A 13,155-nucleotide genomic window follows, 5' to 3' on the forward strand; every position below is an offset into this window, starting at 1 on the left:
AGCGCGTCGACGCATGTCATGCGCTGTATTGATATTGCATGCGACGACGCGCCTCCCGAGCTTGTCGCGCAGAGAGAACGCGAGCGAAGCGGGGTGCGACGCCCGGGGAAACCTGCGTCGTGCACTGGAGAGCTGAGGGGCTGCCTTGCGGGGAGGGAAGAAGCCCAGGAAGCGTAGCCTGCGATGCAGGTCGAGAGCGCGGGCGATGCAGTCGATGAGATGCACACCCTATGTGCTCGGTATAGACATACCAACGGGAGCGCATCGAGCAGCCTGGGTACCACTGTTAGAGCCGTGGTCATCCTGCGCGAAATGAATTCACACACCCACCATGCTGACGCCAGATGTGGGATATTCCAACGTCGTAGAAGTTATACGCGCGGTGTTTGCAACGAGTGGGTGCAAGCGGGGGAGACGCGCGAACGGAAGACGGAAGGGCGTATGCGCGTGTTCATGCGTTGGGAGAGCGTGTGGTGCAGTCGACGGTGGTCTGCATGAGGTCTAGACTTCCGCCCCGTGCAGTCCTCACCGCTGCACTGTTGTTCTGAGCACGTAAAAGTGGTGTTACGTCGGAGATAGGAGGACTAGGCTGATGTCGAGAACGGGAAGGGAGAGCGAGTAGAAGAGCCGTGCCGCGTCGCCATACCCACACGAACAAGCTCTGCCGGCGACTGGCGTCGGGTGGAAAGAGTAGGCTGGTGTCAGCGGCGGGGCGTCGCGGTGATATGAATTAGACATTTCGATCCGCCAAAACATGGCGGCGTCCAGAATCGATCTACGCTTCTGGGGAGGCTTGCGCGCAGGGTCAGCGTTCGCGACAAGCTTGGCTCAGGGGAAACGCATGCTGTCGGGTGAACGACCTACGTACTAACGCGGATTCTCGCTGACGGCATGGGCTCGACGCACGACAGTTTTCATGGGCGGTCCCCCGCGAAGGGGAGGAAGCCTTCTCTCTTGCGGCAGGGACGAGGAAGAGCCCGATCAAATTCGCGCTTCTAGGACGATGCAGAAAGCTCCGGGCGCGTCCAAGGAACGACAGATTGTCGCATCCCGTCGTCGTAAACTGAGTCTAGTTCGGAGGTGGCACAGAAGCCCCTTCACAGGCATCGTCGGCAGGCCGCGAAAGGCAGTGGGGCGGCTCGATGGGGGAGACAGCAAGACCGCCGCGAGATCCACTCGAGATACAAAGCTGTTCACGTCGAGCAAGGCCCTGGATGGCGGCGTATGGGAGCACCGCCGGGGAGCATGCGCGGCTGATGGCGGGGAATGGAGGCGCACGAGGACAGTGTGTGCTGGCGGAGTGGTAGCACGTTGAGCGGAACGCAGAGCATGCGACAGCGGCCGGAGGTATTCCATCGAGGCAGGCGACAAGGTTTGGTGGGTGGCCATTTCGGTGGCAAATGCCGGCATTGAGGCGTGGGAACGCATCTCGATATGGACAACGCAGTGCCCATCGTGGTGCCTTTCGTTCTGTCATTGACTTGACGCCTTCTTGACGCCTCTGCCTCTTGTCCCATCTGCCTGTGGCTCGTTCTTGCTATGAATAGCCTCTGAAACTCGCGAGAACAGCCGTCGCCCAGTCTCTCCGTCTTCGCGCTGACGGGAGTCTGTCCTGCCCGTTAGTTGGAGACGCCCGGGAGAAAACCACTGCAAATGCATGGTTACACGTCCCACACAAGCGCTGTGTGAACGGGCGACGTCAAGGTTTGGCGGGGCAACGCTGCTGAGGACACCAGAACTGTAACTTGTGCCCAGCATTGGCTGCTTCCCGGGACAGTGACGGAGACGGGGACGGGAGAGATGGCTGGAGATAGTCCGCTCGTATCGGTGTGGACGCGGGAGACCGCCGAGAAAACGCAGCGAATAATGGGCGAACAGGCTGGGTTCTCCGGAGCAGAGGGTCCTGTGCAGACGTGGGCGCCGGAGTGAGATTCCCATGGAGGCGCAGGGAGGGATCTGTTGTGCATATGGCCGGCGCGCGAAGGAGCAGTGGCCTGGTCCTTCCTGAATGCGCAGGCTCGCGTCAGGATCCGCGGAGGATGGCAATATACACTCGCCTCGGGTGCATCCTTCTTCGACCCCGACGCGCTCTCGCTAGCTGCCACCCCGCCAGAAGTCTCCCAGAAGTCTCGCTCTGATCTTCTCCCGTCCCTCCCCTCCTGCCCCACCCCCGCCTCCCGCCCGCGCTATAAAGCACGCCCCTGCTGCGCGCTCTCCCCTCCCCATCTTGCGCCCTCCATTGCTCTTGTCTCGTGCGCGCTCTTGCTTGGTCCTCGCCCCTACGCGCTAGCCCCGTCTTCCTCGGTTCCCTGTCCTGCTCTCCGTCATCTTCACACGCGTCTCCTCCTCTGCTTCATACGAGCCCGACCTTGTTTCCTGCCCCCGTCCCCTGCCCTGTCATACTCTAATGGATCTCCATGCTGTACCGTTCCCCACCACTCATCAGACGGAAGAGGTCCGTACTGCCTCTTCCCTCTCCATCATACTCACACGCATGCTAACGCCCGACGCGCATATAGTCCTCTTTCGTCGACAAAAAACCTGCGGTCCCTCCCCGTCTCCATTCCACTCCCTCCCTCCCTAATCTACTGTGAGTGCCTTCAATATATGCACTATTATCGTACGAGTCCGCTGACTTAACGCGTCTTTAGGGTGCCCCATCACTACAACTCGCTCCCCACCGTCCTTCCCCTCCAGGGCCCTGCTAGACACCGCCCTCATCTCCGCCCCCTAGATCTCGCTTCCTCCCCATCTTCCTTGCCCACTAGGAGGGACGCAAACGCCCCGTCGCGTCGTGCTCCTTCACTTCTCACCCCGCCGCTCACTCCCTCCTCGTCTTTCAATTCTACCTCAAACGACACCCCCTCTACTCCCCCGGATTCTCACTCTCCCCTCCGCTGGGTCAGCTCATCCGAGCGCGAGCGTGTTTTCAGCGCCGCGCACTCTGCGTACACCGCTGGCCTCAAGTCTCACATGAGCGCCTCCAGCGCGACCGCTGCTCACAACGCCGGTTACCTTACCCCCACGAGCGCCCGATCACAGTCACTCTCCTCCGATGACAGTGCTGGCGGTACTTCAGCCCCGGCTGCGACGTCGGACGTCTCTTCTATTGCCTCCGGTCTTGCCAGTGTCGAGATCACCCCGAGAGATGAGCGGTCCTTTGTTCTGGACGGCCAGGATGATGTGGCCTCGGACCTCGCTATCGGGGAGTTGTCCTGCGAGAAACCCACGCGCTTGCTTCTGGTGAGTCTGCTGACAGTCCTCTCACAGCGCATATAGTTGACCGCTCTCGACCTTTTATCTTAGGTCCGCAATGTCCCTCGCGCGGCCTCCGGGAAGGCGTTGCTGGAAGCCTTCTCTACCATGGGAGACGTCAAAGGCGTCATGGCGAGGTTCCAGGCTAGCCATGGGGTCATCATTATCGCCTTCTTCGACACGCGACATGCAGTCCGGGCCTTGAGGCAAATTTCGGGGGTTACGTTGCCGACCCTCGACGAAGTCCGCTTGGAGTCAGCATTCGTCTCGCCAGCGCAGGTCGAGAAGGTAAATCAGTTTATTGGCTCCTCCGACCTCCCCGTTTCTGACCCAACGCATCAGCTGATCGGCAAGTCGGACTTCCTTTCCGCCCTTGACGGATCCTTCTTGGTCACCGTGGAGGCCCGCGCAGTCGTGCCAAAGGACGTCCAAAATATGCTTGCCTCGTTTGGCGAGCTGGCAGCATTTGTCGGCGCAGGTACCGACCCTCACGACCAGGTAAGCAGCAGAATCCTTTTAGTAATTGGTTCTTGTCTTCACGCCTCGATTCCCAGACCTTCCATGTCGACTACTACGATTGTAGAGATGCTGCGAACGCATACACACACCTCAACAACCGCACAATATTCGGGGCGCGGCTCAAAATGTTCACCAACAAGGAGGTACTCGAGCATCCCGTTCTGTTGATGCAGGGTGACGCGCCCAGTCAAGATTCCGTAAGATCCTCCTACGTACTGATCGATAAACCATATCTGACCTTTTGTTCAAAAGGACAATGACTCCCAGCGCGTTGCGGAAGGTGAGAAATTTTCTGTTCCGCTTTACTTCGCGGATATGGAGCGCTCATTTCCATGGTCACCGTTCCATTTAGGCCGCGTACGTCCGCGAAGCGTGAGTGTTAGCGAAGGCGTGGGTACTCCTGATGGGGTACGCAAGGTTAAGAAGGTCAAGGAGATCGCTCAAGACCATGGGCGGCGTTCATCGAATGACCTGTTCTTTGACGCCGTTGGTAAGGTATGGGTCCGTTCACTGAGGCGGCTTATAAGTGACTGACCGTTCTCTGCGGCCTTCCCATGCAGGGCTTCGACCAGTCTCACGCCGCATCTTCCCGTCCCCGCAGCATAAGTGCCAGTGCAGAGGATCTTGCTGGTCTCGTCAAGATGCACCCTCCTATCAACGCCTACGTCGCGGCTCCACTTTTCCCCTACTCTGACCCATCCTACACACCATATGGTCATCCTGCCACCGTCCCGCACATGTATCATCATCCGACCCACCCCTATCCTTATGCTGTGTATGCGCCCGGGATGGGCATGTACCCTACCTCTGAGGTTGAAGGCAGCGATTGGCGGTATGCGTCCCCTCACCCGCCTCAGGTTGACTACTATCTCCCTCCGATTCAACGTGCTCCCGCTCCCATCTACGCTCCTCCCATGGCCGTCAAGCACGTCGCTCGACCCACTCCTGATATCATCCTCAATGGATCGGCGCGTGCTCCTGCTCCGTGCGTTGAGCGGCGAGTCTCTGGGACACCTCCATCGGATGGCGTCGACGTTGCCCAGAATGGACAGAGGGCTCCAGGGACGAAGAACCTGCTCGATATCGCCGCCATCGAGAGTGGTATGGATACGCGAACGACGGTCATGATCAAGAACATTCCAAACAAGATGACCGACAAGGACCTCAAGAACTTCATCGACCGAGTCTGTCCTCGGCGGATCGATTTCATGTATCTCCGAATGGACTTCCAGAACGGTGCGTAACCACCCCGAGGTGATCGAATGCTGACTGAACTCTTCTCACCAGGCTGCAACGTCGGATATGCGTTCGTCAACTTCATCACCGTGCAGGACTTGTTGCACTTCGCCAAGACGCAGATTGGGGTGAAGTGGTGCGTCTCTCACTCTTGGCCAAGTCTACGGCGCGCTCTGAACATGTGGCAGGAACATGTATTCGAGCGAGAAGACTCTCCAGATGTGCTATGCCACATATCAGTAAGTCGCCAGCCCTCCTGGTGGTTTCTTCCGACACGTCCTAACTTACATGTCCAGGGGTAAGGAGTCGCTGGTCGAGAAGTTCAAGAACTCTTGCATTATGGACGAGAAGGAGGCCTGGAGGCCCAAGATCTACTACTCCGATGGTCCCAACCAGGGTCTTCCTGAGCCTTTTCCGCCACCGACACATTTGCGCCGCAAGGAGCGTAGTCAGCACAACCGTGGCGCGTTGTTCGTCCCTGGCACCCATCACCAACCTTCTGGTGGAGGAGGCTTGTACCACCACCGGCCTCAACCCCCTCGCATGAATCTGCGTTGAATCGGCACCTGTCTCGCCCCCGCATCTTGTCCGATGTGGCCGCGGACTTCCCAAACAACACGTTGCATGTGGTGATGGGTTACGCATGTCTATCGCTGTCCGATCCTGGGTATCGGAACAACCGTCGCGTGTTGTACGCCTATTATGTATGTTTTCCCGTCTCGTTTGTCGCGTTGCTGTATCACGCCCGGCCCCTAACTGCTGATCGATCGTCGCTGCGTTCCCTTTGCATCTGCTCATCGTCTATCCCACAATCTCCTTCATGTCCATGTTCTCAAACTCGCACTCATATACATAGATTCGTTTATTTACTGCACGCATGTCTGGACACACTGTATATTTACAACGCTCCTTCCTCTCGACATCAACGGACTTCATTTGCTGCTCACTGGTATCATAGTTAGGGCTTCTGGTATGACTGGGTCATTCCCTATTTTCTGTACACAATGTCGTCTCATCGCACGCTGCAATCCTTATCTATCTCGGTCCCTCCTAATTCCGCATTCGCCGCCGTGAGTGCGCGTGTACTGTTTTCACGAACTGTTTCCCAGACCACCTCTTCTTCGTGATTGAGTTGACAGTCCGCCTGGCGCATTGGAACTTCGCGCACCGCGTTACGCCCGCAAATGTTAGGTCAATTGCCAGCCGCGCGGCCGCCAGCCGGAAATGGACCCTCTCCTCTCGCTGGGAGGTGCCTGTTTCATTCCTACAGCGTGCTCTGGGGTGAGCGGAACTCTCGTCGGATCTCGAGATCTTGTGGGTCCAGGTGTTGGTTACTGCCGCGGAGAGCACACATGCCGTTTGCATTTGTCAACTGAGGCCCGGCCGCCGGACGTGGAATTATAATGTCAGGTCACAGGTGCGACTGGCCCGGGGGAAGGTCAGGGTCAGGGATGGATAGATGCCTTGGCTGCGCTGATGGGTCCCGGCTGTCGGGAGACGTTGCGAAAGGATCACACCCCGGAGCATGCATGCCACCAGTACTAGTGGTGGCGCGGCGTGACATTGTGTAGTAATATGCGAAGGGACGGGCGGGAGCGGCCGTCGCAGACTGGGAAGCCAGTGGGGGGTCCAGCGAAGCGGACGCGGGGTCGTCGTACATGTGTACGTGTACATACAATTACTCGCGGAATACACAACGCGTACGCCTGGAGATCGCCTGGGCCGCAGAACCAGAAATACATCGGCAATCATGGCATGCCATATATTGATCCTCCGAAGAATCTTGACAATGACATGTCAATGTCGCCAGAAGCACGGGGCCGAATTCCATTCGCGGCGTTGGACACGACGCAGCCGGGGGGCAGGGTGGTGGACGTGTGTGGGGGGCATGGCGCGGCGCCGGCTCGCGAGGGAGAAAGAAGGAGCAGGGCTTACGACCGCGGAACCGCGACGGACGCGCTAGCCCATATGTGTCGCGCCCGCTTCGCACCACCCCATTGACACAGACAGTGACACGCACCGCTGGCGCCTCGAGCCGGGGGGGCCTGGGGAGTGGATATTGTCCTACAGTGTAATTCTTCTTTTTCTTTTTTTTTCCCATTATGCAAAGTGCGATGTGGCATCGACCGACGACGGCTGAATGGGGATGCTCATTGCTGATGATGGTGGTGATGCGCGAGAAGGGGAAGGCCGGCTTCGGCTTCGGCCTCCTTCTCAACGTCTAGCTCGACACGAGCGGCCGTGACCGCGGCTGCGACGGCCTTCGCGTCTTGTTCCTGCTGTGCGGCTTCCTTGCGGCGAAGGCCGACGTTGACGACGAGGTAGAGGGAGGCGAGGGACACGAGGACCATCTGGAGGAATGTCCCGCACGAGTCTGGAATCCGCAAGCGTGTCAGAATGCCTCGACAATAGCGTATAGTAGAGTACAAGGGTCGACATACCGAGCAGGAGGCCTAGCAAAGGGACCGCAGGTATGTCAGCAACTATTCGTGAGGGGATCTCAGATTCGACTCACCGAAGCTGGGCGCGTCCACCCACAAAGCGCGCAGTGCAGGAATGGTGAGGATGACGCTGACGGGGAGGATGAGCACACCCTCGGACATCGGTAGCCCGTCGTAGGCGGAGACAGCGATGAAGAGGACGACAGCGGTGAGGAGCCAGTTGACGATGAAGAGGACCATGACGAAGAGCTGGCTGAGCGCGACGCGGTGGAAGGAGTACCGCGCGCCGCGGGCGTGTACGATCTCGGAGCCGTTCAGCGAGAGGGTCCGGACGTCCGCGTCTTGGATGTATATGGGCTGCAGGCTGCTCGTCGCATCGACTATGCGGAGGAAGAGGAAGGGGACCGAGACGTTCGTGCCTGAGAGGAAGGCCTGGAAGACGGTGCCGAAGATATAGGTGTCGAAGGGGTATGCGTATTGCTGATCCTGGCCGTGCCATGCTGTCACTTCGAGGAGGTGCTCGGTCTGGAACTCCACAGAGGGTTGGATGCTGAAGAGGAGACAAGCGTCGTCAACACATATGCAGCAAGATCAAGGGCTCGCGGCGGCGCACTAGAAGCTGTTGTTGGTCTCGGCGTCGAACCAAAGGTTTGAGGCTGGGTCGTATGAGCCGCTGGCGTTGGTCGCGCCATCGGCGTACAAGTCAAGGGCCACGTTGGCCGTCCCGCAAGCTTTGGAATGGTAGCTGCCAGTACGTAGCGCGAGACTGCCGCAACCCAGCACGAGCCAGGACATTTGTACCTGGCGCTGCGAGACATCTATGTTGTACGCGTGTCCGAGTAGAGCAATCTGCAAGCAAGAATCGCCTCAGAGAAAACCGGGTGCAAGAGTGTGATGCGTGGAGGGAACGGAGTCAAGACCCACCCCGTCCTTGTTCCCGGCCGCCTCGTCGATCATCGCTGAGACGTTGTAGCTACGGACCCCCGCAACTAGGAAGACGGCCGTGAATGCACCACATAGCAGCAGAGTTGAGATGACAGCGTAGAGGAACAGCCGAGTGCGACGAGAGTAGGTGCGTCGGCGCCAGCATAGCAAGGACGACGCTCTGAGGGCCATGATAGGAGATTTTGAGGCGCAACAGTACACTCAACCTGGCGGATCACTCAATATATGTCTGGCGCAGGTTTACATGAAAACGCACCCACCTCAGGTTGCGTGCCGAGACTCCTATCAATACCGGGAACTAGGGAGACGCGGCGGCGTTGATGGCGCAGCTCTCAGTGCAGGCCTTGTGCACAGCCGCCACATCATCATGGTGGTCGACATCATGATCTAACTTGCAACGACCGCTCGCTGGGCCTGCCTTTCAATTGTAGTACTAGTTACTTTACCATGCATGGGGATCGGAGAGCGGGATTACGTACCTTGGTAGAGGTGGAAACAGATAAGTTGTAAATTCGTAACCCACGACGCGGCAAATGTGGTGGTCCCTGTGGGAGCAAACCCAACGGTTACAGATCCCTTGATACGAACTTGGTGGGTCGGCTGGCCTAGAACGTCGTGCGAGGCATGGGCCGGCGAGTGAGCACTGAAACAGCGTCGATTGTGTCAGAAATCGAACTCACCTTTACCGAGGCCATCTGTCTCCGATTGTATTCTGGTTGTCGGATCTCCGAGTGGGTATGAGTACAGTATCGGAGTATTACCGAAGTTCGCATCCTCTATCCGGCGCGCGTAGGCATGTCCGGTCGATCGGCCGTGTATGCATATGCACTATTCGATTACTAGGTATACATCCATGATCCACTCCGCTCCGTTCTAGTATACACGGGCAAGTCCATAGCGCCGAGAGTCTCCTCCAGAGTCAACAGAAGGTCGGACGAGATCGGGGTGAATATAGGAAAAGCATGAAGGCGTTAGGAAGCTCGTCAAGGCTCCGATGCGGAGCGCGCGATAATGGGAGCCGGGTATGGCGGCGGGAGCGGACTAGAGCGAGAACAAAGGAACCCGGTCAGCGACATCGGCCCACATCTCACAAAGTACATAGGGGCATGCTACTCACTCGATCGTAGTCGGCAACTGCTCTATACACTCGCGAATGACCCGCATCGTGAGTGTTTTGTCGTAGAGCACCCGGTCGCAGTTTAGGCACTTTGCATCCCAGCACGCGCGCGCGGCGGGCCACTCGAGCAGCCCAGAATTGCACACGGTATCGCCCAGAGGCCGCGCATCCATCTCCATAATAATGACATACTTGAGCTCGCGCCAGGTGTGGTAGTCGACGATGGAACCGCAGTTCGAGCACGACGTGTCACCCGAGTCGTTCACAAACGGCGGGTCGTCGAGCCTGCGACGGAGCGTCTCGCGACGAGTGCGATGGAGCGCGAAGAGGTTGAGAAGTGCGTCTGTACCGAGCTTCTGCAGAGTGGAGCGGTGCTCCGGGGAGTGGAGGTTGAGCGTGAGGGTCGCTTTAGACGCCATCATTGCATCTTCGTGCCAGCCGTAACGGCAGGTGATAGCGTAGAGACGGAGAGGGTCTGAGAGTAGGGGCGGGGTGGCGAGGAGAGCTTGGACCACCGACATGGGCCCTGGCATGTCGTACTTCTCGGCAGCATGGAGAATCGGTTCGATGACGTCGTAGGAGTCGAGCTTTGGAAGGCCGAGTCCGCATATGATCTTGAGGAGGCCTTCGAGAGTCATAGAGTCTTCATCGACGAAGATGGTTTCTGTCGGCTGGTCTGGTGAAGGGCTGCGCTGCGGCAGAGAGTACATGGAGCGAAACCATCCCGAGGTGGTCTTCAGGGTGTAAGAATGCACCCGGAAGAGCACTCCGTCCTTGGAACCTAAGATAACATCCCCTTCGGTGCCTGAGAAGAGAGAGTGGAACTCGCCGCGTGGTCGTATAACAGCTGAACTGTCAGATTGGTCGGCTTGCATAGGTATCCAGCTCAATGACAACCCTCGTTCCACGGCAATCGACAAATGTTCTACCGCGGTCGACGGATCCACAATGGGCTATAGAGTGTTTCCGTATGTGTTCTGCAACACATGAGCAACGAAGTTGCCTATGACTTGCAAACTGCGCTTACCGTGGTTTGTGATGCAGGTCAAGTTCGTCGGAAGGCGCAGCAAATGCGCGGAAGCTTTTAACTCGTTTCCCACGATCCCAATATGGCTACCTCTGAGCCTCACGGATCATCACAGGCGCCCGCTGGCTGCTTGAAAGTTCATCAAGTTCACCAAGGCTCACCACCAGCGATATCGTTGGTCTGCAACATCAATTCAACCCTGGATAACAAGACTGCTACATCGTCTTAGGTTTAGACTTTCTCTCAACGTTAGCGATTTTTAAGGTTATCCGGGGGCAGTCTGATATCCGGAGTCTTAGGCTCTTCACCGTTTACCTCATGCAACAATAGACTTGGGTCTTTGATTTGCGAACGGGATTATCAAGTCGGTTCTTACCTGTCACAGTATCGGGGCTTCTCATGCACCCCTCATCGAGCTCTGTGCTTGTTAGGTATGTCTAGCACCTGGCGGCACCGCTTAATATGGCGCGATATGCTCCACGATTTACAAAATCTGTAAGTACTTCAAGCTTAACCTTCTTCCCGTGACGACCAGGCATCCAGGTCGCGGCCGATCCGTTCATTTCTTTCACCTGGTAAGCGAAATGCGGATCACTGCGGCTGCCCTCATCTCATCTCACTCTTAATTGATGCCCGCAGTGAAATGATGCTCCAGCTCCTCCGCTGCTCCCTCGTTTCATGCCGCGGCGATTCGGCGACATCACGGATGCAGGGCCGTGTAGGGCCGTATACGCGGCCGTTTATACATATGACGAGGCGCACCGACGAGCGAGATCCCTTTCCCTCCTCCCTGAGGGATCCGGCAGGACGTTTCACCTTCGTTGGCATTTTTCTTCGTTATCGTTCCAATCTTCTGCGGCGGTGATGTCTGACGTGCCAGTATCGCTCTCGACTCTTCCAATCGAGTCGGTCTTGGGCCCGCTCTTGCTGGGTGTGTGCATCAACGCCTTCTTTTATGGCTTCAGCGTGCTGCAGTTCGTGCAGTACCGGGCTCGCTTGTTCCGTGACAGCTTGCCTACTCAGTGAGTACTCCGATATTCATCGTCGCGCAATCCTTCTCTCGTGTTGCTCACGCACATCCCCCACTCACAGATTACTTGTATCGTGGACTTTCCTGATCGACACTGCTCATACGGTTGCACTTTGCTGGATGATGTGGTCGTACGTCGTGGACAACTTCGCGAACACCACATACCTCTTCAGTGCACCATGGCCGTTCACCGCGACGCCGACGTTCTTAGCGATGTACATTTTCCCTCCTTCCCTCTATGAATTACTTGCTTACGCGCTGATATCTCGTCCCAGAACCTCTGCGCCAATACAGTTCTACTTCGCTCGCCGAGTGTGGAAGTTTAGCCAATCTCCCGTCCTCTACTGGACGATCATGGCGCTGTCGGTGGCGAACACCACAATGGGAATCGTCGCGACTGCATTCGCCTTCACGCACGCTGAGTAAGGTGCCTTCCGATCCTCCTTAGTCACATCCTCTAAAGATTCGTATATCAGTGTTCACGACTTTAAGCTCCTATTGCCGGTGATCGACTCATGGCTTGGCCTCGGAGTCCTGTGTGATGGTCTCATCTCGTGTGTATAGTCCAAGCATCGACGACGTCGACCCTCCTGACGTCTCCGTAGATGTTGTTTGATTTGCTACCTCGTCCGAGGGCAGACAGGATTCCGACGGCACCAGCGACTCCGAGATCGTGTGGCTCAAGTGTTCATAGAGTCGTCTGCCTTGACAGCAATATTTGCAGTGAGTACATGATGAACTTTTGATCGTTCTTCAAACTGAGGGCGGCGACCTCCAGCTCGCAGATCTAATCGTCTACGTAAGGGTTTGCTCTGCACGGCCTGGCAAATCGCTGACCCGTATGGTGCAGAGCTCAGTACCCACAACGAACTACCACATTATCTTGGGCATGCCCATGGGTCGGGTGTACACGTACGCCTACTACGCTAATGCATACGCGTTCGATGTTTTGACGAAACTTTGACAGGTGCACCCTACTGGCTGTAAGTGTGGACCATAACAGTTTTCGCCGGACATGCGACCTGATCTCCCCACACAGATGCTGAACGCCAGGCTCAAGCTCCGAGAAGACGAGGCACGTGGAATCAAGGAGAGTCATTCCTATGAACGCCGGCTGCAGTTCGCCAACGCGTTCCATAACCTGAAGTGCACGCCGGAGGTCCGGGTTAGCGTCTCGATCCGTGAAGAAACGGAGGACATATCCACCGAGCCAGAGGACCGACAGTCGATATCTAGAACAACAACGAAAGTTGGGGACCGTACCAGCACCGATATCGACCAGAAGGGTCCCGGCTCGATCGCCTGAAGGATCCGACTGGGGCTATGGGCTTGCCCACGCGCATGGTTGGCAATCCCGCGGGAGGGTTGAGGAGCGCACTGTAGTCGTTTATAAGTGTCATGTCGGTCCGTAGGGCGAATTCAGTTCTAGTGGGCTCGAAGGAACGATGTGCCGTCGAGGTCAGGCTGGTCTAGCTCACTCTTCGCGGCGGACGCCGACTGGAATTCAGCAAGCGCCAGCACGGCCCATGCTTCGGGGAACACGTGACTGTACTGGGGGACGCGTTTCGGCGCGACCATAATGAGC

The 13,155-nt window shown here is 57.2% G+C and overlaps 4 protein-coding genes across 4 annotated transcripts; 2 read left to right on the plus strand and 2 right to left on the minus strand.

Moving 5' to 3' along the window:
* Positions 1 to 2,407: 2,407 nt before the first annotated feature.
* L226DRAFT_543705 (uncharacterized protein) lies at positions 2,408 to 5,568 on the plus strand (the record flags this gene model as incomplete). Its single annotated transcript, XM_067682217.1, has 11 exons — positions 2,408 to 2,455; positions 2,520 to 2,590; positions 2,652 to 3,243; positions 3,307 to 3,543; positions 3,598 to 3,753; positions 3,810 to 3,960; positions 4,127 to 4,269; positions 4,335 to 5,010; positions 5,062 to 5,146; positions 5,199 to 5,249; positions 5,307 to 5,568. The coding sequence occupies 11 exons, from the start codon at positions 2,408 to 2,410 to the stop codon at positions 5,566 to 5,568; spliced, it is 2,472 nt and encodes an 823-aa protein (XP_067538864.1).
* A 1,592-nt stretch (positions 5,569 to 7,160) lies between these two features.
* Positions 7,161 to 8,567, minus strand: L226DRAFT_567953 (uncharacterized protein; the record flags this gene model as incomplete). The annotated part of the gene is made up of 5 exons (XM_067684107.1): positions 7,161 to 7,384; positions 7,452 to 7,463; positions 7,526 to 8,001; positions 8,065 to 8,300; positions 8,376 to 8,567. The coding sequence occupies 5 exons, from the start codon at positions 8,565 to 8,567 to the stop codon at positions 7,161 to 7,163; spliced, it is 1,140 nt and encodes a 379-aa protein (XP_067538865.1).
* A 615-nt stretch (positions 8,568 to 9,182) lies between these two features.
* On the minus strand, positions 9,183 to 10,558 carry L226DRAFT_610239 (uncharacterized protein). Its single transcript, XM_067686135.1, has 3 exons — positions 10,541 to 10,558; positions 9,514 to 10,490; positions 9,183 to 9,437 (listed from the first exon to the last, which is right to left on the minus strand). Exons 2-3 carry the CDS (start codon positions 10,386 to 10,388, stop codon positions 9,380 to 9,382), a joined length of 933 nt encoding a protein of 310 aa, XP_067538866.1. The 5' UTR covers positions 10,389 to 10,490; positions 10,541 to 10,558; the 3' UTR covers positions 9,183 to 9,379.
* Positions 10,559 to 10,931: 373 nt separating this feature from the next.
* L226DRAFT_531638 (uncharacterized protein) lies at positions 10,932 to 13,011 on the plus strand. Its single transcript, XM_067680116.1, has 10 exons — positions 10,932 to 11,115; positions 11,180 to 11,562; positions 11,633 to 11,785; positions 11,846 to 11,992; positions 12,047 to 12,124; positions 12,176 to 12,293; positions 12,349 to 12,369; positions 12,421 to 12,482; positions 12,538 to 12,553; positions 12,610 to 13,011. The coding sequence occupies exons 2-10, from the start codon at positions 11,405 to 11,407 to the stop codon at positions 12,874 to 12,876; spliced, it is 1,020 nt and encodes a 339-aa protein (XP_067538867.1). The 5' UTR covers positions 10,932 to 11,115; positions 11,180 to 11,404; the 3' UTR covers positions 12,877 to 13,011.
* Positions 13,012 to 13,155: the final 144 nt, after the last annotated feature.

Source organism: Lentinus tigrinus, assembly GCF_003813185.1.
Source record: "Lentinus tigrinus ALCF2SS1-7 unplaced genomic scaffold L226scaffold_5, whole genome shotgun sequence".
Classification (NCBI taxonomy): Eukaryota; Fungi; Basidiomycota; class Agaricomycetes; order Polyporales; family Polyporaceae; genus Lentinus; species Lentinus tigrinus.

Coding starts and splice junctions, on each gene's coding strand:
- L226DRAFT_610239 (XM_067686135.1), bottom strand. CDS start 10,388: ATGCAAGCCGACCAATCTGACAGTTCAGCTGTTATACGACCACGCGGC. Junction 9,438..9,513: donor CAGTTGCCGACTACGATCGA/GTGAGTAGCATG, acceptor TTCTCGCTCTAG/TCCGCTCCCGCCGCCATACC.
- L226DRAFT_531638 (XM_067680116.1), top strand. CDS start 11,405: ATGTCTGACGTGCCAGTATCGCTCTCGACTCTTCCAATCGAGTCGGTC. Junction 11,563..11,632: donor CGTGACAGCTTGCCTACTCA/GTGAGTACTCCG, acceptor CCCCACTCACAG/ATTACTTGTATCGTGGACTT. Junction 11,786..11,845: donor ACGCCGACGTTCTTAGCGAT/GTACATTTTCCC, acceptor ATCTCGTCCCAG/AACCTCTGCGCCAATACAGT.